The following is a 25,889-nucleotide window of genomic DNA, read 5'->3' as shown; positions in this document are numbered from 1 at the left end:
ATGCGCGCGCCGCCTCTCTCCATCTCATATCCACTCGCAACCTGCTGCACTGCACGTTTCCTAGATTTCTGCTCTTAACGACACAGCTAACGAGTTAATGCTTTCAACTAGACTCACAATTTCAGAACTGATCGGAGCACTGATGGAGAAAGCAGATATCGAGTTCACTACACCCTGAGGTCCACACATGGCGTTCTACCTTGAAAGATCTTTCCAGACAGTAACATTGTATACCTTTCACGAGGGCTTGATACATTTACAGCTCAACCGAAACGCGCTTCTTCGCTTACCTGGCACGCTGGCTACGATCTATGACGAGAACAACTACGCGTTGCACGGCGGACTTGCTGTTTCCACACATTCTGTCATTGCATGCTCATCAGCTGCTTGACACATTCTTGCCTGGTTACCCATTGCGCCAGACAACACAATCTGGCGTGCTTGCTCGTAGCCCGGATATGCTTATTGTTCCTGTGCGCACGACATTCATCCGTCAAATTACAGCATACGCGCCTCTTTACCCAGGAACCCGGTTGGGCCACTGGAATTGGCTCATCTATGTTCCAGTCACTCTGCAGGAATTACCGCGATGTTGTTGTGATTGATAAACAGTTTATCTGTGATCTGCTCGGTCGTTCTACAGCATGACCGGTGCTGTCAAAAACTTGCATCCTTACTTCTCGGAGTACGTCTTGTTACATATTAATTGCAACATCCTTGCGTCCGACACAGGCTTCTCCGCAGTTTCCCGGATGGCCATTCTTCAATTATCCTATGATGGCGCTTTCTTGATGCGTACCAGGCTTCGGCTAATTGCTTGACAAACGCTTAAGTCTACATCTCCGGGCATACATACATCGCATAAGGCAAAAATCTGACATCGGTAGGGTCGAAAGCGGATTCTATCGTCCTCTTGACATTGACCATGTGGGCAATGCGAGTTGTTCGGCCAGAACTATATCAAGCATTGCCTGAGCTCAAAGTATCCCACTTAATGCAAGGGCCCTGCTCAGTATACCACGGGTCGAATTTTTGATCGCTATAAGAATGAACGGTTAATCAAGCCTCTCCCAAAGAGTCTAGAGACACTCGATTCAGCTTCGAAGATCCGCATGGCCGAGTGAGATCTTCGGAAAGTAGCATGATGCACAGCCAATTCTCACGGCCAAGCGCCTATCCCAGGGTCTACATGGTAGAGAGTATACGACTAATTTATTAAGATTTGAGGTGTGTGGTCTTCGAGAGTATTGGTCCAGATTTCGTGACACACCCACTTTCTCGGGAGATCATCGGGTTCCTGGCTATCCAAATCCTGGAAGAGGAGTCTGGCCGCAGGCCCAATGCAGCAACCCAGGTTTTCATACCGACATCAGCGTACCCTGTGGTGCATTTCCAGACCTTTGTGGAGATTGGCCTCATCGACCTTTGCTAGAGCTAGGAGAAACGGACGGCATACTGTCTCTTTCGCTGGGCCTGCATAGCTTTTTGGGCTAGTTGACGACATGCGTGCTTGAAATTAGCAAGAGTGTTCAGCGTTTGTGATATCGTATCTACGCTGTGCAATACTATTGCTGGCAGCTGCGATTTAACCGGGAGTCGTCGTAGACACCCTGGATACACAAGATTTCATATCACACATTGGAGTTTCGAATACGTATAAAGCCAGCAGTGTTTGCATCTTGTGCTCAGCGTCAGTTCCAGTCTACATTTCAGACACCTATCAATCTCGGAAAAGAAACGGCATTATGAAGTTTTCGACTGTTCTTTATGTGATGGGGATGACGAGGTACAACTCAGCTCTTCATTGTTATTCAAGAGCGTGATTGACAGATCGGTAGCCTTGTATCGGCCGCTCCCCAGGACGATGACGACAAGCCAGAAGTCCCTTCATTGCCCAGCTTCTCCCGCCAGCCGGTACCAAGCTTCTCGCGCGGCCCTCTCCCAAGCTTCAGTCTTCCTACAGCCCCTCCTCCCTTTCCGACCGGACCTGCCGCACCACCTCGCCCCACCGGAGGATTTCCTCCTCGTCCCTCAGTCAGCCGCGGCCCAGTTCCCAGCTTCTCGCGCACGCCGTAAGTATTTTGACCACTATGGAATCGGTTGTACTAATACCGGGATCAGTCGCCCAACAGCAACCCGCTCTTTCGTAATCTCAGTCCGCCCAACTCTGTCTCCTCGTCCTTCTCGCTCGGCTGTTCCTGTGCCATCTCCTCCCACTAGGCCCTCCCGTAGCGTTGGCCTACCGTTTCCTCCACGCCCCACTTCTACTCCTGGTGACGACGAGGATGACGAGGATGAGGATGATTCTTCATAGACGAGAGGAGCGTCGGGATGCCTACTAGTGGATATCTAGCGGTGAATGTACCGTCAATATTGTGTACAGTAGCCTACCTTTAGTGGGCCCGTAGTATGTCTCCATAGCGATGCGCGCTGTCATTACCGCCTAAAGCATTGTAAATCAATCTCCATAGCAAGCTTCGGATATTCTATCCAGCATCGATCATGTACGAGACACCAATGACTGTTATCAAAGCATTCTCACATAAGGTCAATCGGCGAGCGACGACAGGAAAGCATTTGTAGTTCATGCACCATGCATTTTTTAGAAGAGGGACCATATACGTTTGTTCCATGTGTGTGCACTGAGTAAAGGAAAAAAAAAAGAATAAGTCTTCTGCTACTGAGCAGACGGAAGGGCAGTGACTGCATAGTGTGCTCACAACGGCAAAAAAGAAACCTGGGGTATCTGACTGCAGCCAGACGAATGCTGATGAGAGTGGGACTCGAACCCACGCCACTTTCGTGACCAGGAATATGTGTTAAGATAACCTTAACCTGGCGCCATAACCAACTCGGCCATCTCACCTAGGTGATTTTGATGGGAAGTTTGCCGCAGTGTCAATATATGTACCATCGCGCCGAGTGGTGGGTCATATCCAAAATTGTGGGGTAGCCAGGTTGTTGCATCTGGCGAAACCATTAGATCACGGCAACACCACCAGTCAATCAAAACGAGTCTAGTTAGTCGAATCATGTGCAGATGTAGTTTAAACAAGGATTCACGGCAATAGTTGTTATCTTGTCAGAGCTTTTAGCAGATATGCAGCATGAATGAAGTGTTTCAGTGCGCTCATACAGTACAATACGCAGCGCCCCGCATGCTATTTCATCTACTATACCTCACTACCAATATACTCACTGATACGATGCAAGCTATCGATCGATCACTCCAGCGATTCTGATTGGTTCCGTTGTAATATCGACAAGGAGGCGCGTTGTGCTGCCTTTGGCTTATGCATGTGCTCAAATGCGCATCTGCGTGCAGTGACCGACGGTGATTTTTCTTACTCGAACCGGTAATTCGACCACCACTTGGCTCAAATCTTATGCATACATCTCATACAAGGGGAAGCCTCAACATTGGTAGGAATGACAAGTACTTTGTTGCGATAATAAGTCCTTTGTAGGCGGCACATTAGGATGCTCTAGTACCGTTGCGAAAGCCAGACTTGGCTAGAGGTGTTGTAATGCCAAGCACGGGCCTAGCGCCACACTGCTGCGCCTCGCGTTGACGCACGATTTCACCGCCATACTCCACAGCCAGCCTCCCCTGCATCCCGCCAGCTAGCATGAGCTTCGTGAAGCATACATCCCCGCATTGAGATGGGCGCGCGCAAATGCAGCCTTCGCTTGCGGTAGACCGCCATGACGTATTGGCCTATCTCGTCGCCCTCCGTCTTCGCGGCCACTAAACGTACGGATCCCGGGCGCGCGCACACCTCACACGATGGCGCCGAACACCAGCAACCAGGCGAACAAGATGCCGACAAACCATCGCAGACGCATCCTGGAGATGGGGCGTCTGCGCAAAGTAAGAGTGAGGTAGAGGACAAGAATGGCGCGTCGGTAGAAGACGACATACATGGCACCATCATTGCCATCAGAGTGACCAGGAGTGGGCACATGTTTGCGACCCTCACCAGAACAACGCTCACTGTCTGGCAGACAAAGGCATGTCTCATTGCCAACGTGACGCCTCAGGTGCTAACTCTTCGTAGCCTACGATTGTTCTAGCTTCAGTATTGCGTTCAGAGCAATCCGTCAGAACATACGGACCCAACACCGACGTCCTACTGCGCCCTGACTCCCAGATCTTCGTCGTGCAGACCACGCTCGGCTTCCTCATCACGTACTCGCTCGCGACAGACCACTCGTCCCGCATCTACCAGGCTCAATTCACTAACACGCACGGGGGCCACACCAGGAGAAGCAGTGCAATCACTGGCTTTAAGATTCAGCGTCAGCACGATGTCAATGCGGGGCCAGGAGAAGGCAGCGGCTTGAAAGAGCTCAGCCTACGCTTTCGGATGGTCATACGGGTCGATGCTGGCATCATCAGGGCTCTGGCTCTGGACGACGAATTGATTGTCGCAACTGGGAAGCCCGCTGCTGTACAATGTATTCGTTGGGCGCCAGACAACACTGGTAGTCAAACGAGCACTGAATTACTGGCAAAGATGCCATGGTTGGGAAACAATGCATCGCTGCGTGAAATGGTCCATGATCGGCCTATGAACCTGTCGTGTTGGATCACAGGCGACGGACGAGCCTTTGCAGTCCAAAAAGCGGCTCGAAAAGACGCCGTTGTTCCCAGTCTCTTCCGTGGTTATGGTTTCCATACACCCGAAACAGATGCTGATCACGGCGTGAAAGCTGCAATCAATGCAAGGTTTTCGTTACTTGCTGTTGGCTGCGCCAGTGGTGAAATCTATGTTTACACCGCACGCGACTACACTGGCAACATTCCCCTCTCTCATAAGCTACGACCGAACGTTACATCCCCCGGCAAGATGACTGTCTTGACTTACTCGCCAGATGGATACTGTCTTTTTGCTGGCTACGAACGTGGTTGGGCGATGTGGAGTGTATACGGAAAGCCTGGAGCAACGAGCTTCACAGCAGAAAGAACACTTTCCAAGACAAACCACGAAGAATGGCTTCTAAGCATCAAAGAAGCATTCTGGATTGGGGGTGGTGCAGAACTGTTAATGTTGAGCAACGACGACAATCGTCTCTTTGTATTAGAGATGGCTCGAAGTGCAGTAACCGGTTGCTTCTCCTCGGCTAACGTATCACGGTCTTTGATGCAGACAAGCACCGGATTCATGATCTACCGTGGTTACGACTTGCCAGACTTGACGACAATTTCTGCCGATGTCTCCCTGTGGCATCATGTTCAGATTCCTTCGGCCTACCTTGTCGACCAATGGCCAATTAGAAGTGCGGTCATCTCAAACGATGGTCGGTATGTGGCGATAGCGGGCAAGAGAGGGCTTGCCCACTACAGTGTAAACAGCGGGCGTTGGAAGATGTTTGACGACCCTTTCATAGAGAACGAGTTCACAGTTCGAGGGGGTATGTGCTGGTTTCAGCATGTTCTGATTGCAGCGATCGAATGCCGCGATTCCCATGAGGTATGTGTGTCATCTATTTGCCTTTTCGTCGAAACTGACATTGTGTTTCCAAGGTTCGCGTGTACTCACGCGAGGCAGCGCTCGATAATAGTCACATCATGCATACACAGAAGCTACCTGCGCCCATTGTCCTCATTGCACCCTCTGGCGAAGATTCACTTCTCGTATACACCTACGAGAACATATTATATCACTACGTTATTAGTGTTTCAGATGCAAGTGTAAAGTTGGTACAAGTTGGTCAAATCGCGCTGCACGGTATCATCCGTGCACCTACTCGAGTGCGAGCACTTAGCTGGATATTACCAGAGGATCAGATCCGTAAGTGCTTAACATCTGTCACTATAAATTTGCTAACAACTTACAGACAACGGCGATCCATCACAAGATGTCGCAGTCGCAACTATCCTGTTCCTAGTGGATGGCAAACTCGTGCTTCTCCAACCGACGACAACTGAAAGTGGCGACCTCAAGTACGAAATGCGCATCATCGCGCAGAATGTAGAGACGTATGCTCTCATGCGCGACCACCCTGCTTTCGCATTGGATCGCCATGCCGATTCATTACCGGCGAGTCCGTCCACGGAACTGACGATGGAAGGGGTACACGGCCACGATCTCCGTGACTCACTCTGGTTTTTTGATGGTCACGACATGCGAGTTTGGATAGATATGCAGGATGTTCTTGCTTCCGCTTCACCAGAAATTGGTCGAGAACTCCCAACACCTGTTCAGATTCCTGTCGACTTTTATCCACTCTCGGCATTGATCAACAAAGCGATCATATTCGGTGTGGAGTCGGAGTTGATCCAACGTAGGGATACAAACTTCGCCTTCCTGCGTTTCGGCACTAGAGTAAGCTGTCGCGCCCTGCGCCGCGCCTAACAGCCGGCTCGTCAATCTTATGCTGACACACATGCTAGACACACCTCTTTCTTCCCGCACTGCTACGGTCCCACTTGGCGCAATTCAATCACCCCGCAGCCTTACATCTTAGCCACCATTATCAGCACTTGCTTTACTTCCCCCATGCTCTAGAAATCTTACTGCATGAAGTCCTGGACGAAGAGGTAGATACCCAGCCACCACCCGAGCAAGCGCTATTGCCAAGCGTGCTATCGTTCCTGAGCTCTTTTCCTCGATATCTCGACATCGTTGTGCAATGTACCCGCAAGACCGAAGTGCGTTCATGGCGGACCTTGTTTTCAAACTTGCCTCCACCAGAAGAACTATTTGAAGAATCACTGCAGAAAGGGAATCTGAAGACCGCTGGTGGTTATCTGCTTGTCCTCCATACATTTGAAGAATTGCGGCCAACAGGCGATCAAGTTGTCCGCCTACTCCAACGTGCCAAAGACGAACAAGACTGGGAGCTATGCAAGGAACTTGCGCGTTTTCTCATGGCTCTTGATGAGTCTGGTGCAACATTGCGAAGTACCTTGGAGCTTGTGGAGCTGAAGACTCCGTCAGCAGAGCCAGGCCTTGGCCAGTCACACTTTACGTTCGACACTGCCCGACTAAATGTACCCTTGCGCAGTCGCAATAACGGGACTAGGTCGTTGGGCGGACCAGGCATCGATTTTGGGTCCGACGGCGCTGGCAGGACCTCACGGGAAAATGGCGACATTAGCCCTGGTGTGAGTGACGTGAGTGCTAGTAGTGATACAAGCCCTTCACAAGTACCGGGGGACTACTTTGGCCTTGGCATGAACAGTTTGCGCCAGTAGTTATGTCTGGGACATTGAGATAGTTTCATTGATGTAGTTGTGTAATTTTTCATAAGCGTTCCCTATACTCAATGCTGCCATACTCACAACAGCAACATTAAGCGACCAAGGTACTCAAGGTGCGGTAGACCATCCGACGGTCCCAAGTTCCTGGTCTGGTCCTGCTCCTTCAGACCCCAAGCCATGCAGGAGGGTCGTATTGGCCCCACAGGGCTGCTTACAGGACCTCACGACTGGCTGGAGAAGCATGGCGATTGGTGATGGCGACCGGCCTACCTCCGTCTACCGTATCTTTTACAGGCTTCCGTAGTATGGCGTGCCCATGTAGCTGGTACACTTGTAAGCGAAACGCTTAAATTGTGGTAGCATTTGTGGCCTCTGTATCTCCGTCCAACGTAGTATCGCTTGATTTCTTGTGTCTTGTAGTTCAAAGGTACGTAGCTGAGCTAAGCCGTTTCAATAGACCAAGATGCCATGGCAGATGGTTTCATGTCTGCTGCTGAACCAAGGTTTGGCCAGGTCTGCGACAACAAGGTTGGCGGTCGGTTGGAAGATGTGGTGTAATCGCCCGGGCGGTGAGATGCGCGTGGTCTTCCCTCTGTTTCCACGGCTTGGTGGTCAGCTACAGCACGTGTGAAGCAGCATCCAATGGACTGTGGTCTTGCCATAAGGCAATCGCTGCAGATAGGGCTTTCTCTCATCGTTGGAAAAACGGATAGGGCGCAAATACACCAATGTGCCCTCCCATGGGCAATGCGCACATGGTGACAAACATCTGCGTCCGACGTGACGTATCCATCAAGACATTGATGAAGCCTCGAAAACCCCATGTCTCCATGATATCTCGTCTCCATCGCATCCCGCGCTGAAGGGAGTGCCAGTGCAATGGGCCGGCTCTCAGGCAACCAGCAATCCCTCCATCCCCGGCGCGCTGGCCTCCTGTTCGCTCGTCAATGTAAAGACGGCAAAACACAGCCACGGCTGCCTCACCGTATTCTCACGTTGCTGCGCATGCTCAACACACACTTTATGACGCACAATTGCTTGCTCTCCGCTTCATACTGTGACACAGGGCTTTTGAACGGCCGGTATTGCGTCTGTTTTGAATCGACTCCTCGGCGGCAAGGCACACTGTCGCCAACCGCGTATATAATCGTCTGGCCCCATTACCCTCAGCCCTATCCGAACCGATCGATCATCTCTCCTCTGCACTAGGAATGACCAAGACACTTGGTTCATCGTATCGAACATCATCGCGCTTGCCAATCTATCCTGAGTATCGAGCTAGCTAAGACGACAACAATGACTGCCCCTCCAGCCGCACGACCGCTGTTCTCCACCGCCCACTCCATGCCATTCGCCTATCCTTCACCAGCATCCACTATTGCATCGGACACGAGCTACTTGCATTGTAACGTAATGTCACCTCGGCAGGAATTCAATGGTAAGCGTACCTTTTTCGTGTTGTCGAATATACCGGTTGCGCGTACCACATGCAGAGGCGCTCTTACTGCCGAGGTCCACTGCTTGCCTGCTGCACCTACACAGATGGTGTAACGCGATCACCAATGTCAACGACCGTCTTTACTGCCATGACTAGCTCACTCCAGCGATACATCATGCTAAGATGAAGCAGATATCACATACTCGCGGAAGTCAGTGAGCTCTTCGCCGACAGCGCAGTCAGCCGGCAGCGGAGGTTTCCAATGGATTACCGGCAACAAGCCGGACGACTTCAAAACCAAGCATGTTATGCAGAAAGTGCGTCAAACTGCTATGGGCAGTTATCTGCAAGGCGCAAGGAGCCAGGCAAGCAACAAGTCCAGATCTAACAGTGAAGCCTCGGACAAGTCTCAATCGAGTGTTGGCGATCAAGGCGCAACGAAAACTCGGCCTACGAAGACACCAAAAGGCAAAGGAAAGACTGATAGTGAGAAGAAGGGTTTGGTACCTAACAAGCAAGTCCGGCCTAACAGCAACGTCCAGGGCACCTCGGATCCTGGTTCACAAGTTGCACGCCAATCCACCCTTCCTAGGAGACCTATCGTTGTCCCGATAATGGAACAAATGAGAGGACGTTATCCATTCGATCTATGTCCGGTGCCAGAACTGGTCTCCCTGGGAAAGAGCCTGGATCCTTTCGGGACCATGTTCCAATCAAGGGATGTGCGCGTCAATGTTGAGGGGTTGAAGTACAACTGCGCCAGCTACTTCGGTACTGAAGGTCTAGGACGACACTGGATTCCTCTATGCCTCAGCTACCCACACGCCTTCCTAAGCACTCTCTACATGGCTTCTGCGTTCAAGGACGTCATAGAGGACCGTAGAATAGAAAGCTTGGAAACGGCGGCATTGCGCCAGGATGTTATACACTTTGTGAGCGAATATCTTACTAACAGGGAGGAATGTTTGGCGGACCACAATATTGTAGCAGTCAGCCAACTGATACTGGGTAACGTCATTAGCCGTACCGACGCAGGTTTAAAGTTTCACCAGGATGGAATCGAAACCATGATCAGGCAACGCGGTGGTCTCAGCAAGTTGGGCGTGCATGGACAATTGGCATCCGCGGTCTCTTGGGCTAACCTTGCGACCGCCATCTTGCGGGAAAAGGAACCTACCCGAATGTATGTCAACTACTGTGCTAGCCACTCGAGGAAGACATACGATCTCGGCGCTGTGATACCGGAGTCACCACTCTATCGGCCTCATGGCAAATACGTAACGCTCGAGAATTCGACCAAATGTACATCGAGAGCACAAAAGCTCTTAGATGAGGTCCACGCGATGATAGAGCTATTTCTCGAAACCCAGCGCTCGAATCGCCAGAGTAACGCTTCCAAGCTGAGATATTATTACAACTCTATCAATCAGTACCCATCTGGTTCAAAGGGTGATGGTTGGAGGTACGAAGCGATACGACTCACCGCTCGCGTCCAAGCTCAAGCTATCATCGACCAAGTCCAGTTGTCAGAGGCCCTCAAAAGGGTGCAATCGTCTGAGACGCGACCGGCCATGTACAGCTCCTCGATAGCCTCACGTTCTAATGATTCCATCTCTTCAACGCTTGAGTTTCAACAGGTGACTCCGGCCACTGAAAGTTCTGAGAGCCCTAACTTTGCCCCGTATAGCGGAATACACCCACATCAACAAGTCGGCTTTCCTTTCAACCACCGGGATTCAACCTCCTCGACACATTCGCAACGTCCTTCGCCTTTGTCGATACAATCGAGTTCATCAGCGATATCTCCTCAATTATGGATCACTACATCCACATCCGGTAGATCTACCATACTCCAACAGCTTCGAGACGCCCTCGAAAAATCCGACCTTTCAGAGTGCTGGTCCGATATGGCTGGTGTGCTGCTATGGATTGGACTGGTCATGGGAGCAGCAAGTAACGAAAACGATGACAAGTTGTTAGCAAGATACTTTTCTGCGACAACCATGAGAGCATGTATCATGCTCTGCTTCGAGCATCCCGAAGCAGTACATTCTACCATGCTGAAAATGACCGACATCGTTGAAGCGTTGGACAAGAAGCCTATTGATGCACAACTGGCCAGAAAAGACAGCGCCATTTCAAGAAAGCGAGCGAAGGCATGAGGAGCTGTGAAGAGATTTGTTCAGAAAAATTCGAGGTTGCGATAAGCTTTCTCCACAGTGGCGATGTCTTTCGGCGAAGCCGATTGATCCACTTCGATACGATATCCGTGCACATACAGGGCTGCAAGGCTTAGACTGCAAGGCTTAGGCTATAGGCTGACATGAAGCTGCCCATGATTCTCTCATCTCAAAATCTTCAGCGACTGCTAGGGCGTCAGGTTCTCTGTTTGATCATATGTATATATTTCTGCCTTCACTGTACCATAGCATTGCGGGATTGAGCATCGGTGTTGGGGTGTCAGGCGTTCGTCATCTTCGCAAAGGCGAATCTTCGGAGTGATATGTGGAATGAAGGCATTGTCATCGGTTACCACACATCACTGTGATCATACAGCATTGCACTAGGGTCTTGTATAGTTCCATGACTTGAACATGTCCTATTATGGTTTCTGTGAGAGCCCGAACCCTGATCTATGTGTGCTCATGCTTTCATTCCTCATTTCTGCATTCCAAATGGTATACCCGTCCTATCTTCGTAGCTACGCTAGACAGGGGGACTCTAACCCTTAGTAACCTTCTTGACGGTTCCGTCTTCATCAACATGGACGTTCAACCTTTCGGGCTGGAAGTCCATGGTTTGCATCGAGTCGGGCTTGAGGACGCGGTGTTGTTGGGGAAGATCGGTCTTCGCGAAGGTCTGATTGTGATAAGAAGTCAGCGCTGACATCTAGACTGAATAGAATGTAGTGCGATCTTGGACTATGTATTGTGGGAGGGGAAGAGCAAAGGAGGGAAGAGGCGAACGTACCATCTCATCATGCTGGTCACCAAGCTTCTTGCCCATGAGCTTGCTCATCCAGTCATCACCAGAGTTTCCGTCCTTTGACTGCAGACCGGGGACTACGAGAGGCATGTTGTGTGATGTTGTTGAGGTGGTGTAGCGTTTGTGTATGTTTTTGGTCGCGCGTATTTTCGAAAGGCGTGTTATCGTGAAGGTCAGTCGTGTCTAGATGGTTTAGTTAATTGAGAGGGTAGCGGGGTAAGGGGGGACACGGTACTTATGCAAGTAGACCCTGGCTGACACTTGTGTGAACTAACTTGTTTGTTTGAGCTTTGCGTGTCACCAGGCTGCAAGATGGGTTATGGTGTGGTGCTTGGATAGGAAGGCTGACGTCATCCGTGTCTAGCCGCGTAAGTGGGGTTGTGTATTGTTTCTAGAGCGCGGGATTGGCATGTGTCGGCCTGCTATAGCTTCGGTGTCTTATCTTCCACTAATATGAGGTAGTGTAAGCGTGTGAAAGTAGAGATTATGGAGCAGTATCATCGATGGTTACGTGTGTCATCACTGATGCAAGGCGATAGCGAAGTCTGACATAGGGTGATGCGAGATTGACAGAGCCTCAGCGAAACTTCCCTAAGAGGCGAAGGGAAGACTCGCATATCTTCAAAATTGTAGGGCAATGTATGATGCGATTTGACCCTGCCTTGCTGATGTAGCAGCAGCGGATATAGAATACGTGGTCTATGTCTCAGTTTCCTGTTCCGCTCTAGAGTGCTCGAAGTGATCCAAAGACTACGCTGACCGACCACAAACCAGTTCTCATTTATTTGCCGTCGCGCATGTTGCGGAAGAAGTCCATGACACCGGTGAAGACAACCAAGAGGATACCACCTCCGGGGCCCAGTCTCAGCACCTTGGGCAAGAAACCCTTGTAAAGCGCACCGAAACCTTCCTCCTTCATGACCGTACCAAGAGCCGGCCATGCCCAGTTGTACTTGGGCACTGATCCCGCGACCTTGGGGGAGTTCTGGATGCGCGACTTGACAACGTCCATAGGGGTATTGAGAATGGTACCGACAGTGCCACCGATAGCACCAGACATGAGGTCGTTGGTGATCTGGCTCTTCTTGGTGGTTGCTGCGGGCAAGAGCGCGCGGACCTGGAAGATGCAGCCAAAGTATCCAGCATTCCACAGAATGTGCCTCCACATAGTCGACTCAAGACCTTGGTAGAGGGTGAGAGGACCTTCCTGCTTGACGATCTTTGTGACACAGTCCACCATGCCGTTGTACTTGTGGGCTTGTGCCTTGTCTTGTAACCGGATCTTGACGAGCTCGAAGGGTACGACGACAAAGGCTTCGGTGGCACCTGCGGTTGCGCCAGTGAGGATAGAGAGGGACTGGTTCATCTTGGACTGGCCGAACAGGTTGCGGTAGAAGGAGCCCCATGAGTCATTGGCTGCGAACTTGGTGGCCCTGTGTCGCGTGAGACGAGCCCTTTTACACACTGGACAGGCAAGCAGGGAAGTATGCGTACCTCTTGGGGGCTTCCATAAGGATAGGCGCGGTGATACCGCGGTACAATCTTGAAGCACTGCCAGACGTCAGCCCCTCTTGCTCATGATCGCAAGAGTGTCATAGCGCGTACCCCTCATTCTTGATGATCTTCCTGAAGCAGTCTACCATGCCATTGTAGCTATCTTCTCCTACAGACTTGCTGGTCTGAAGCTGTCTGCGAATATTTAGACGCGATTCAGGATTGGTCCTGTATGCGGTTGCTTACACTCGGGTCTTGACGACGTCCAGCGGGTACCTTGAGATGATGTTAGCGTCTCGAATTTGATGTCTGGACGTTGGAAGATGCCTACATGAGCAGAATCTACAAACATGACTGCATCAGCACTGGTAGTCTCACGCGAGCATCTTCAAGAATGCGCACTCACTTCTGACACACCAGCCACGGCACCTGTACATAGTTAGCGCCAATTCGAAATCCTGAAGCTCAGTCTGGTCGCAAAGCTGCTCTGCTGCAGATTTGAGCGGACGCGGCATCGCATGGCAGCTTTGAGCGAGATGCGGAAATCCCTCGGATAGCCGTCGCATCGGAGCTGGGCGGTTTTAAGACAATTGGAACTTACCGGCCGCGAACTGGTAGACGAAAGGCAATGGCTTCGCATCGGCAGCAGACATGTTGGCGGTAGTGCTATTAGGGAACGGAGGGACCGAGGGGGAGTGAAAAGACAAGAGGGCTGCCGTTGAGTGAGCGTTTCCCGGTCGGCGCACACAATCTGGGGAAAGAGCCCAAGAGCGTGGGATGAATGTCCAAACTCCGCTTAGGCTTGGCCCTAGCTTCCCGTCTTCGGTTGACGCATTTTCGATTGGCGCAGAAGCACCCTGACGTGATCATTGTTTGATACGCGGAGCCGCCTTTGATGTGCCAAGTAATGTCAATTCAGTGACTGTACTGATTAGGCGGTCCAAGCAGATCAGGATGGTAGTTGGCAATGGCTGAGCAGTCATTACATGCAGATTCTCTAGTGTTCAAGATAGCCTCTAGTCTATTTGTGATGATGCAGCAAAAGCCCATGGCCTTGTACTTGCTAAAGCTGATGCAAAATTGGGTTCAAAGTGGACGCAGGTCCCATCCGCGCTCGGAGCTGTATCGCGCGTCGCGGCGAGATGGCCGGTTTACCGCCACGTGATGACGAGCCCTCGCCTCGCTCATTGTGATTGGCCACTCACGACGCGTCTTCGCGTTCAACCCATTCCAGACGCTTACGCTACCTATCATCTCCATGTCCACGCGACAGAAGTCCTTCTTTGACCAGAACCAGAAGCCAAAGGTACTTGAACAACCGACTGTATTCACTGCCGTCGCGTACTCATCTCTCATCTTCGTAGCACTATAAGGGCCAATGGAACCGCTCACGCAACTTCCCCCACCAGAACAGTAATCAGGCGGCGCCGCAGGCTCGGCAAGTAGTAACGGGGCCTCCAATTATGCCTTCGACCCAGACTCGTACCAAGCTCAAAGCCTTCGCGTTCGCCGAGGGCACGCCTACCGCCGATTCTTTTCTCAAACGACGCGACGCTGAGAAGGAGAACCGACCCGCCCCGCTAGCAAAGACGCCGAATCCTATGGGTACACCAAAGGCGAACAGAGTTGTGAAAGATGTAGCTGCCCCGAACAAAACTCCCAAACTCCCTACCATCTCAGATTGTCCGCCACCGTCAACACCTGCCACGACAAGGCTGCCGCTTGCCGACTTGGTAGGGAATGTCGACGATTCCTCGAGACACGCGCCCCAACCTGTTGCCTCACCCGAAGAGCAATTGATATGGAGAGGATCGCAAGCAATAAATACACCTTTCCCACGCAAGAACAAGAAGCGCGCTAGGAGTTCGTCACCTGTTGCACCGTCGCAAGAGGAACACAGGCTGGACGCGACCAGACAGGACATCACAACCCCTCAGGCTGACCCTGCCATGGAGTTATGGTCGCGATACACCAGCAACAAGGGCACCCCAAGCGCCAACAAGAGCGTGGCATTCGCGCACCTCATCAACGAGTCATCCCCAAGATCGCAAGCTGCTGCTGGAAGCATCAGTGGGCTGCGGAGGTGGGCAAGCTGCGGCGTCGAGTTCCCAGCGTCGCACCGGAAGAGAAGAAGAACACATGGCGTGTTTCAACCGGACAAGGAAAGCACAGAGGACGTCTTCGCTGGTGCTTCTAGTTCAGATGGCATGATGCTCGGGCAACCAACGAAACCAAATCTTGCGAGTATGGTGCAGCGTATGCGAGAATGCGTCTCCAAATCACAAACACGAGTCTCTTCGTCAATGCCAGTAAGTTCTTCACCATTACCTGGGGCTGGAGATCGTCAAGACCCGTCGTCGGGCTCCCCTCTCCAGCGACGCGCACGAGAACGGCATGCGGATAGTTCCGAGATACTACAACACGATGCAGCACTTCCACATGACACACTGGATATCGATGACGAGCCCGTACAAGCAAACGAACAAGTCGATGTGGTACAGAAGCCACAGGCGTCTCAAGAATCATCCGACGATTTTGGAGACGACTTCGATGCGGACATGGTGGATTCCCTAGACATAACGCCTCAACCTACACCTGCCAATCCGCTTCCACAGCAACACCCTGCGCCGGCTGCAACTTTACAACAAGGCAGTGATGACGACGAGTTTGGAATGGACGATGAAGAAGACTTCGCCGCCGATCTAGAACAGGTAGCATCACTGTATGACACAAGGTCTATGGAAACTCAAAGGGGAGATCAGGCGTCTACAGGACAATCGAGACAACCTCCAGCTACTGCAAGTGAGACACCAGCACCTATCATCAGCCTCTTGGATGACGATGACGATGATGAGGATGAATTTGGGGAAGACATAGACGCCGACGAGTTTGCTGCCGCTGAAGTCGCAGCCACACAAGTACCTGCCAATACTGTAAGTAGAATGCAGATTCACCTGTGATCATCAGCCGTGCTAACTCTCGAAGAGTCAACAGGACAATAGAGCCATCCAACGCTATCTCATCAAACGAGTGGATGAAAACTCGTATACCACTGACCGAGGCTATTCGATGCCTGAAAAGGTGAGTGGATGTTGCTGAAGTCGCTGTGACACTGCAGCTAACATGACGTAGGTTCTGCTAGTCGAAGAAGAGAAGACGAAACTGTTCAAAGTGATCACTCTTCGACAGGCTTGGTTCGACACTCCCTGTACGACAGGCTCGTTTGTGCATGTCATTGGTGATTTTACAAGTACCGGACAATGCATCATCGACGATCACCACAATATGCTCATACTTCACCCGGATCATCTCATCTCGTCTACTGTTGTCGCAGACTCTTTTGGTTGTTTAAGGCGAGCTGTGCTTCAGGATCGTGTCAAAGCCACCAGCAGGGCTAACGCTCCTATGCTTTACGGAACATTACTGCACGAACTATTCCAGGAGGCCATGAAGGCGAACCAATGGGACTCCGTATTCCTATTCGAGACTATCGAAAAGCTCATGCCGAGCCACCTGGAAACCATACTAGAGATCAACTCGACCTGCGAAGCTGTCAAAGAGCATCTCAGTAGCAAGTTGCCCGAGTTACAGGCTTGGGCCAAAATATTCGTTCGCGCGGACCCTCAAGCGGATGCTATCGTTCGGGAACGAAATGGACGACAGTCGACCATGAGCATTAACAAGCTACTTGACGTGGAAGAGCACGTCTGGTCTCCAATGTATGGTCTGAAAGGCAATATCGATGCCACTGTACAAGTGACAATGCGAGATGACCAAGGTGAACGGACATTGACGGTGCCATTTGAGGTCAAAACTGGCAAGAACTCCTCGAATGCTGCACACATCGCACAGACCGCCTTGTATAACTTGTTGTTGTCTGATCGATATGGTATGTCCCTGACAACCACATGCATTCCTAGCTGACGTTTATAGATGTTGATATTGCTTACGGTATCCTCTATTATCTGGAGACTTCGGAGATTAGTCGGATTCCCGCTATTCGCAACGACATCATTCATATGATCATTAAGCGCAACGAGCTGGCCTGCTTCGTCCGAGACCGCATTGAGCTGCCTCCAATTTTGAAAGAGGACTTCAAGTGTCAAAAGTGCTACGCGCAGGAGCCTTGCTTTCTTTACCATAATCTCGTTGAAGATGGGAAGGGTGAGATGCTGAACAAGAAGGCGAAAGAAAAATACGACGAGCTCGTCAAGCCCCTTCAGCCTTCCCATCAGGAGTTCATGAAGAAGTGGGACACTTTATTAACGAAAGAGGAGACGGATATGATGAAGTTCCGACGAGAGCTGTGGACCATGCTGAGTACAGAACGTGAAAAGCTGGGTCGCTGCTTCTCAAACGTAATTCTGGAACCTGGGTCCGGACATGAGGACAAGACTGGCCAAAAGATCAATCGCTACAACTACACGTTCATAAAACAACAGCCAGCTCCCGGCTTCTCCTTCGCTGAATCTCAGCTCATCATCGGAGAGCCTGTCGTAGTGTCGGATGAGCAAGGTCATTTCGCGTTGGCCAATGGCTATGTAACGAACGTTAAGAAACGTCGCATCACAGTGGCTGTTGATAGACGCCTGCACAATTCCCGAACCAAGTTGCCGGGATTCCATTCACAAAACAATCAAACATTTGCCGGTATCATGGAAGTGGCCAAGGTGGGCAAGACAATCACTGAATACGAAGCTGATGAGGAGCCGGTATTGTACCGCCTAGACAAAGATGAGTTCAGCAACGGCATGGCTGCAGCTCGCAACAATTTGATCCAGATCATGGATAACAGCGTCTACAAGGCTCATGACCTCCGTGCGCTGATCGTGGATGGGCGGGCTCCTGCATTCAGGCCTATGCCAGATGCGATCTCACTGCCTCAATCGTCACAGATGTCTATGAACTCTGATCAGCGTGCTGCTGTCGCAAAAGTCATGTCCGCAAAAGATTACGCTCTTGTGTTGGGTATGCCAGGGACTGGCAAAACCACCACTATCGCGCACATCATTCGTACACTGGTTGCGAAGGGTAAGAGCGTTCTGCTTACTTCGTATACCCACACCGCCGTCGACAATATCCTCCTCAAGATCCGTGATGCCCGGATTGGCATATTGCGCCTCGGTGCTGCCAAGAAGATTCATCCTGAGGTCAGAGAATTCGCTACTCTTGCTGCCGAATCAAAAGACAGTCTCGAAGAGCTCGAACGATCGTGGATGCAGCCGCCTGTCGTGGCTACAACGTGTCTCACCATCAATCATCCCCTGTTCAACCGCCGCGTCTTCGACTACTGTATTGTCGATGAAGCATCCCAAATTACCCTCCCTGTTTGTTTGGGACCTATCCGCATGGCTCAGAAGTTCATTTTAGTAGGCGACCACTACCAGCTACCTCCGCTGGTGCAGAACAAAGAAGCTATGGAAGGCGGACTGGATGTTTCACTGTTCAAGCTCCTTTGTGAAGCTCATCCACAAGCCGTCGTCAGTTTGGAGCATCAATACCGGATGTGTGCTGACGTCATGTTGTTGTCAAACACATTCATCTATTCAGGACGGCTGAAATGTGGCACGACCACTGTCGCTTCACGCAAGCTGGCACTTCCCAAACCCGGAGGTCTCAATGCCTACCACCACAAGCCATATCAATCACGATACAACGCGGCACAGGCATGCACTGGTCCTGATGCTGCAGACTGTTGGCTTTCTCGTTCCTTGTCACCAGATCGCCCAGTCATCTTTATCAACACTGATCTCATTTCTTCGACCCTTGAAACGCAATCTGGATCCCGCATCACTAATACTCTTGAAGTGCGGCTAGTCACACAGCTTACAGTGTCTCTTCTCAGCCTTGGTGTCCCTGCTGGGGAGATTGGCATAATTGCTTTCTATCGTTCACAGCTCGCGTTGCTCCGACAAAGCCTGTCATCCGCATACACCCAAACGCAGTCATTCGAACTTGCTGCTCCGTCCGTAAGCGGACAGGGGTGCTTAGGAGTCGAGCTACATACTGCAGATAAGTTTCAAGGCCGCGATAAGGAAGTCGTCATCGTATCTAGCGTACGAAGCAACGAAAACGGCACAGTTGGTGATCTCTTGAAGGACCGCAGACGTGTCAACGTCGCTCTGACCCGCGCGCGATCGAAACTTATCATTCTCGGTAGCGAAAAAACGTTATCGAGCAACGAACTGTTGCGCGATATGGTTGGCCTCTGCCGAGAGAAAGACTGGGTACTCGATCTCCAGCCCAGCATGGTGGAGTCGCATGCCTTCGAAGAAGGTGTTACACAAACCGGCAAAACACCAGTGAAGCAGTCATGCTCTTCTTTGCTTTCTAGCAATGTCACGAAGAGTCCCAGTCTAACACCTAGTCCGTCGGAGAAACGCAAGGCACTGGACGATCTTACAGCAAAGCCTGAAAAAGTCAACGCTAGAATTCCTAAGAGAAGGAACGATAACAAGAGTGCAAGTGGTAGTCCCGAGGTAAAGAGAGTGCCTGGGAAGGTTTTCACAGCAGGCAAACGGAGCATTTTGGATGGCAGACCAATTCTGAGGGACATTTACAACGGCGCTATTTGAGAGCTAGGCATCTATGGGTCTCTTACTAGGAGTTTTACTAGAGGGTAATCCGACCCCATTGACTCACGAAGGGTCGGAATGACGAGAGTTTTATTTAGGATACCAGTGCTATTTGATATCAATGTAGTATGACAGCAAATGGAACAACGGAAGTGTGTTCTATCAACCAGCAATAATTTCACGCAACCTGATGCCTCACCCACTGCTCCACAGCAGAAGCATGACCAACGAGCATGTGATCTGTTAGTAGCCATGCTCTGCTCGCTGAAAGTACGCGACGTTCAGGGCTTTGATGTGCCGTCCCAGTTGCTGCACCACACAACTGCGCCTTCCCGCCACCACAGAATACGAGTACTCCAAAATCAGAACCAAGCTTTTCCTCTAATGTCTATCAATCAGATGTATTTTATGAGCATTGCTCGACCAAGTCACAAATTGTCGCTACGCACTGAAAGATTACCTATGCTACGGGGACAAGCGATCTCCTATTGCGAATCCTCTTCCGCATTCCACGGCCTTACCTTTGCTTGTGAGGCGTCGATATCAATTCATGTGATGCATAACCCTCCACTGGTCTAATACAATTCGCTAAAGCCCGGAGGACCATAGGCTAGATTACGAGTCTGCTATGTTTCTCGATCCGCGTTCCCAACAGCGTTTACTCTTTGTATTTCCTCATCGTCAGGCACATCTCCAAGGGCTTGGGGGACGAGCAACTCGCTGAGCGGTGACTGCAACAAACAACCTCGAATAAGGCAGCTCAAGGATGGGAAGATTCCGTTCTACATACGTCAAGTTTATTTCATGATGCTATACTTATATGCCCAGCTAGTCGCTCTTCGTCCCACTTGTCGTTACTGTTGCATATAAGCTCAGAATACATGAGAAGAAACCCAGTGCGACAGAAGCGAGTATCGCCAGTAAACCGCATGGCTGTGGTTTGTAGAGGCTACAATGGCATCGATACTGTGCTACATAGATCCATCCTATGGCAGACATACAGCAGCATGATATGCTGGCCATTCAATTTACTTACGGTGCTCTGATCCCAACGCTACAACTACAGCCCTTGGAAGATTTGTATCTAGGCCCTCAAGCCACCATACTGTATTTGCTCGGATAAGCAATACGGCGAAGTGCGCTAGAATAACCAGCGCATCGCGGTCTTGGGCTTCGACGAGCTGAATGTATTCACGAGGAACACGCATGACCCACGAGAACATCGCACCGCGATCGAGCAGAACATCAGTTCCATGACAGGCTCTGGAAGCTCCCAACTGAAGGAGTTATGAGTTAAGAGCGTATGTTCCGCGGGGTTGATCCAAGGCTTGGCTGAGGTACTGCGAGTGGAGACCATATTGCCGGTCGGTTTGAAGCCACAAGTCCGTGATACGCCGTAACCTTTCGTCTTCATCGCAGGCAAGTGGTGACGCTGGCTTGCGCCTCTTTGGCCATACTTTCCTTGATGCCACGGGTTGTATACTGCTGTCAGCTATCCAGCTGCAACCTTTCATAAGAACCTCTAGTGGTCCCCGGAGTCCCCACATTGCTCTAACGATACAAGATACCATTCCGCCGGCCATCTCAGATGCATGAGCAGCACTCAAAGGGAAAGTAGCTTCTAAGTTCTCGAAATCCAGGATCGAGGTTCGGACAAAGTAAACGGCAGTCAACGCTGAGCTTGCAAACACAGTAGCGACATTTCTTCGTGTAATCTTTTCAATCTCATGACGATACACCGCAAGCGCGTGGTTCAATTGAAAAGCGGCTATAGCGTTCCAGCGATTGAACTGCTTGGGCTGTTCTTCAGACCTGGAAAAATATGCGATGTGTAGCGATGTGGTCGAGTACGGATAGTTCAGTCAATGAAGATCTGGGCTTTCCCTGACTTTCGCATCTTCCCCTTCCCATTCGAGTTGTATACGCGGTACATTCCGACAACAACGATTGCAAAGATATATTGTGCAGTCTTGCGAGACTACAAGGTTGACTTTCATCATGCAAGAGTTCAGCTGAGAAGCGTTACCGAACCAATCCGCTCCAGTGCGCCTTGCCGCAGGACACCAAACCATTACGAACGCCAAGATGCACCAGCCACCACAAGTGCAGCGAGACGCCAGATAAGGTATGACTCAGCTTGGTTGCTCTCAAACACATCTGCGAGCTGAGATCCATTGTCCCCAACTCTTGCAGCCTGACCACCGAACCGTCCGCACAATCCACAGACATGGCGGAACCACTATCAATTCTCGCCAGCATCGCTGGCGTGGCTACAGCCGGCGTCGCCATTTCTAAGATGATCTACGAAATTGCCCATACCGTAAAACACGCCCCCAAAGAAGTTTCGGAGATGGCGGGGGAACTCTCACTCCTGGCTTCTGTGCTGCGATACCTGCGCAGCGCGTTGGCGGAGTACATCGATGTTTGTAAATCGCGGCTTATCAAGGATATTCGAGGGACAGTGTCGAAAATTCACGGCTTGCACAGGCAAATCAAAGACTTGACGAAGAACAGCACGAGTTCGTTTTACCGGGTGGAGTTGCTGTTTAAGAGTCCCAAAACGAAAAACTTACTCGCGCAGATTGAAGGGTTCAAGAACTCTGTGAGCGTTATGCTTACTACAGTTCAATTGGCGGCGGCCAAGAAGCAACTGAAGATGTATGTTTCATTCGTAGCTACTCAAAGACGGGAGCTTGAACGTGCTAACGCTACGCGTACAGATCTAAGGAGTTGGCTTCAAAGACCGACGTCGGTGAGATTCGACAGTTGCTTGAGAACCTGCTCTTCGCCAATCAAGACTCCATTAAACGGATTCGGCGGGAGCAAACATTAGGGATCGATCAAACGCCAGCACCACGGCCTGATGTACCACGTCGATATCCCAGAGGGAGGTCAGACATAGATAGTTTCTCTCCTTACGAACCATTAGTTCCCCTGCCCAATCATTCAAGACGGAGACGAGGGCGGAGTTCCCCGCCTCCAGCAACACCTCGATCCGAACCGACTTGTGGGTGGCCGGAGTCGACACCTGGTTCCAAGGACATTGGTGCGGATCACGTTGCGCCCATACCTCAACCGTCGTCTGTGAGACCAAGTACAAGACCGCATGAATCGACCGCAAAAACGCCGAAGGGTGAAGTCGACAGCAAGACTTCTGTAGGCTCCCATGTCGATCCTCAACGACCCTCCTTTGTAGACTGGGACTCGGAAAAGGAGGAAGAGATTGACACGGTACGTTTGGACGATGGCGACAGCAAGAAAGACGGAGGAGAGCCTACTTCTACGGCCCTTGTACCCGCGTATTACCACAATCCTGAGAAGCCGGCTCGAATAAACCAGGGAGATGGCAAGCGTGAAGAAAGACAGCTGAAGAAGGAGACGAGGTTTCAGATCCTACCTGGTCTGCGCAAAGAGCATACTCAAGAGGATCCGAACAGAGAATACAACTCTGAGGAAAGAGACAAGTACACAGACGATAGTGACGATACTGAGTGCAGTGATGCAGCTGGCAGTAACGAAGATGCAGATCGATTCGTGGACCTTCTAGACGGACTAAACCCCAAAAGCAGCGCAACTTCGAACAGCATTAATCACAGCACGCCTTTGGCGCGGGCAGGAAGCCGTGATTATCGAGCAACTCTAGCTGACGACGCAAGAGCTCGGCGTGAAAAAGAATACTACGGTCACAAGCAACAAAGAACAGACCTAACCTGCGAGATACGATATGCTTCTCCAGACGATGCAGCTACTTGGTTATATCGCCTGGTTTTTTTGGATGAAAAAAGTCAAGGAAACACAGAGTGCCCAAATTTAATCCAGCAGCAAGACGTGGAAGTTCCACGCACAGCAGACAGGCTGTTACTCCAATGGACAAAAGTGGAGCCGACTACAGGCAACATGGAGCATGACGCTTCCGATTCAGAGGCAACGATGGTCGATCCGGATCCATCCTGGAGCAGGAGACTACGGTCGCACATCTCCCGTATAGCAGCTGAGGAAGAGCGGTCCATGCCTAGAGGCCCTCGCAATGTCTATACCAACGGGTTTGATTACGATGATCTCGCAGACAACCCATATGATGACTTTAGCTGTAGACACGGTCGTACCACGGGCGATTGTGTAATTTGCGAAGTACATGACCCACTGGACCGAGACGAGACACCTGGATACGGACCACGTAGACGTGGTCCGAGCCCTCTACGGAGCTCAAGGACAGGTGATCCCATGAACTCTGGTGCCAGTCGACCGTTCCCGCCTGACGTTCCGTACGCACATTACGAGAGGACTGAGCAAGAAAGAGCCTACCAAACACATCGCAATGAAACCCTGACGAAGGACATTGAACGACTCGAATCGACAATCCGCAGAACAGAAGCCTCGTACACGAAAGAATTTGCTTACAGAGAGCGAATGGAGATAGCGATCGAAAAGCAACACCAATACGCCCTAAAATCTATGCAGGATCAGGTCGAAGCGATGAAGAAGGAACACGACTCGACGTCCATCGCACTGAAGAAACAATTGGAACTCGAGCTGATCAATGAACACGAAAAACGCGTAAAGTCTTTACGGGAGCATCTTGAAAAAGAGGCCAAACAAAATGCGGAAACCCAGCTGAAACTGGAAGATCGCTGGCGTGCAACGCAAAGAGAACTCGACAAGATGAACGAGATGTACAAGATGAAAGAGGAGGAATGGTACGCCAACGAGAAAAAGCAAGACGAAGCCAAAGCGGAGAGGATGGAGAAAGCAGAACCAACACGTACATGTCTCCAGATATCGACGCTCGCGGACCGAGAGCAAACTTGGAATCCAAAATTTCCCTCCCTCGGGATTTCAGTCTCCCGCACCGATGGCGCGCCAAGTCGCACGTCCATTCACGGCACACTTTGCTTCACAAAACCCTTCCTCCCTTGTCTTAGCGAGCTGTATCAAGTCCTGAAGGCTCACGACTGGCAACCGTTATGGATGCGTGGCTCCAGTGGTGGAAAGACCTGGTTCTTGGGACGAACTCCTATTGCGGTGGATTTCTCCTGCCGAAATTATATGCCGCAACTCGGAAAGCCTCTCGACCAGACTGGCGCACCCGTTCATGCAGGCGACATGGATGATGAGTACGCAGCTGTGGGTATAGGCTTGGTGGAGAGAGACGCAATCGATGAGCTTGACCTGGCGTACAAAGGACAAATAGATGGCCAGTATTATCGGTTTGGCGTAGACCTTACATATGTATGTCCACCCTCCTCACATGTGTCCTGTCTAACAATGATGATGCAGGAAGACGTCGACAGTTTGATAGCGACTTCACTACTCATGCGCGAACGACGGCATCGCAAAGCCTGTGTCGAAAACGTAGCCGGTCGCGGCGCATCTCCTTCGCGAAACTTATCTTCATCTCCTACTGGTCCTACGCCAACACTCGATGTGCCAAGGCCCTCAGGACGATCTACAACATCGCAACCTTCTAGGAGCGGGAATAGCGAAGAGAGGTCGAGAAGACACTATAAGAAGTCAAGTAGCTCAAGGAGAGATCTGTAGAGGACTAATCGAGCTATTGTATCCATTGAGACAGGTATGTAAACAATATACAATCTAATAACGCCCTTTGCGTAACTATCTTATAGCAGCTTTATTTATCTGGTAAGACTTAGAAGAGATGCGTAGCAACGCCTAGCACTATCTTGTTCTTACGCTCTAAAGCTAGTTCTGCGACTAGATAAAAAGCCTAACGTAGTTCACAAGCGAGTGACGCACCTAAGCGAGTAACGCACTTTTGCTAAGACCCTACTAAAACTACAACTACGCATAATAGAGTAGCACTATATAGAACTATAATTAAAAATTATAATAAACTATTCTACTTAGAATCTACTACTATATCTTACTTATATATGCGTAAGTTATAACTAGCCTTACTACAGCGTCTACAGCGTTTTTATAATAGTTTACTTACTTTAACGCGTACTCTTTTCTTTACTTTTTTTTTATTACTACGCGTTTTAAACTCTTTTAGAGTTATAAGTTAAAAACTTTCTTCTACTAACGTAGTTTACAAGCGAGTAACGCACTTAAGCAAGTAACGCACTTTTGCTAAGACCTTACTAAAACTACAACTGCGCACGATAGTGCAGCACTGTATAGAACTGTAATTAGAAATTGTAATAGACTATTCTACTTAGAATCTACTACT

General features: G+C 50.5%; 7 protein-coding genes across 7 annotated transcripts; 5 read left to right on the top strand and 2 right to left on the bottom strand.

Moving 5' to 3' along the window:
• Positions 1 to 1,745: 1,745 nt before the first annotated feature.
• On the top strand, positions 1,746 to 2,314 carry AA0111_g6127 (hypothetical protein; the record flags this gene model as incomplete). Its single annotated transcript, XM_028652316.1, has 3 exons — positions 1,746 to 1,786; positions 1,839 to 2,072; positions 2,122 to 2,314. 3 exons carry the CDS (start codon positions 1,746 to 1,748, stop codon positions 2,312 to 2,314), a joined length of 468 nt encoding a protein of 155 aa, XP_028506010.1.
• A 1,391-nt stretch (positions 2,315 to 3,705) lies between these two features.
• AA0111_g6126 (hypothetical protein) lies at positions 3,706 to 7,201 on the top strand (the record flags this gene model as incomplete). Its single annotated transcript, XM_028652315.1, has 5 exons — positions 3,706 to 4,011; positions 4,059 to 5,474; positions 5,528 to 5,795; positions 5,842 to 6,329; positions 6,398 to 7,201. The coding sequence occupies 5 exons, from the start codon at positions 3,706 to 3,708 to the stop codon at positions 7,199 to 7,201; spliced, it is 3,282 nt and encodes a 1,093-aa protein (XP_028506011.1).
• Positions 7,202 to 8,503: 1,302 nt separating this feature from the next.
• Positions 8,504 to 10,807, top strand: AA0111_g6125 (hypothetical protein; the record flags this gene model as incomplete). Its single annotated transcript, XM_028652314.1, has 2 exons — positions 8,504 to 8,645; positions 8,838 to 10,807. 2 exons carry the CDS (start codon positions 8,504 to 8,506, stop codon positions 10,805 to 10,807), a joined length of 2,112 nt encoding a protein of 703 aa, XP_028506012.1.
• Positions 10,808 to 11,366: 559 nt separating this feature from the next.
• On the bottom strand, positions 11,367 to 11,720 carry AA0111_g6124 (hypothetical protein; the record flags this gene model as incomplete). The annotated part of the gene is made up of 2 exons (XM_028652313.1): positions 11,367 to 11,504; positions 11,616 to 11,720. 2 exons carry the CDS (start codon positions 11,718 to 11,720, stop codon positions 11,367 to 11,369), a joined length of 243 nt encoding a protein of 80 aa, XP_028506013.1.
• Positions 11,721 to 12,411: 691 nt separating this feature from the next.
• Positions 12,412 to 13,777, bottom strand: AA0111_g6123 (putative mitochondrial 2-oxodicarboxylate carrier; the record flags this gene model as incomplete). The annotated part of the gene is made up of 7 exons (XM_028652312.1): positions 12,412 to 13,063; positions 13,125 to 13,181; positions 13,236 to 13,319; positions 13,371 to 13,400; positions 13,456 to 13,466; positions 13,531 to 13,553; positions 13,726 to 13,777. 7 exons carry the CDS (start codon positions 13,775 to 13,777, stop codon positions 12,412 to 12,414), a joined length of 909 nt encoding a protein of 302 aa, XP_028506007.1.
• A 605-nt stretch (positions 13,778 to 14,382) lies between these two features.
• Positions 14,383 to 19,699, top strand: AA0111_g6122 (DNA replication ATP-dependent helicase/nuclease; the record flags this gene model as incomplete). Its single annotated transcript, XM_028652311.1, has 5 exons — positions 14,383 to 14,430; positions 14,489 to 16,057; positions 16,110 to 16,205; positions 16,257 to 17,013; positions 17,058 to 19,699. The coding sequence occupies 5 exons, from the start codon at positions 14,383 to 14,385 to the stop codon at positions 19,697 to 19,699; spliced, it is 5,112 nt and encodes a 1,703-aa protein (XP_028506008.1).
• A 2,227-nt stretch (positions 19,700 to 21,926) lies between these two features.
• AA0111_g6121 (hypothetical protein) lies at positions 21,927 to 25,237 on the top strand (the record flags this gene model as incomplete). Its single annotated transcript, XM_028652310.1, has 3 exons — positions 21,927 to 22,357; positions 22,420 to 24,928; positions 24,977 to 25,237. The coding sequence occupies 3 exons, from the start codon at positions 21,927 to 21,929 to the stop codon at positions 25,235 to 25,237; spliced, it is 3,201 nt and encodes a 1,066-aa protein (XP_028506009.1).
• Between the last annotated feature and the right edge of the window lie 652 nt (positions 25,238 to 25,889).

The sequence above is a fragment of the Alternaria arborescens genome, assembly GCF_004154835.1.
Source record: "Alternaria arborescens strain FERA 675 chromosome Unknown contig_13, whole genome shotgun sequence".
Classification (NCBI taxonomy): domain Eukaryota; kingdom Fungi; phylum Ascomycota; class Dothideomycetes; order Pleosporales; family Pleosporaceae; genus Alternaria; species Alternaria arborescens.
The sequence above is the reverse complement of the archived record's forward strand: the minus strand, read 5'-3'. Positions and strand labels throughout refer to the sequence as shown.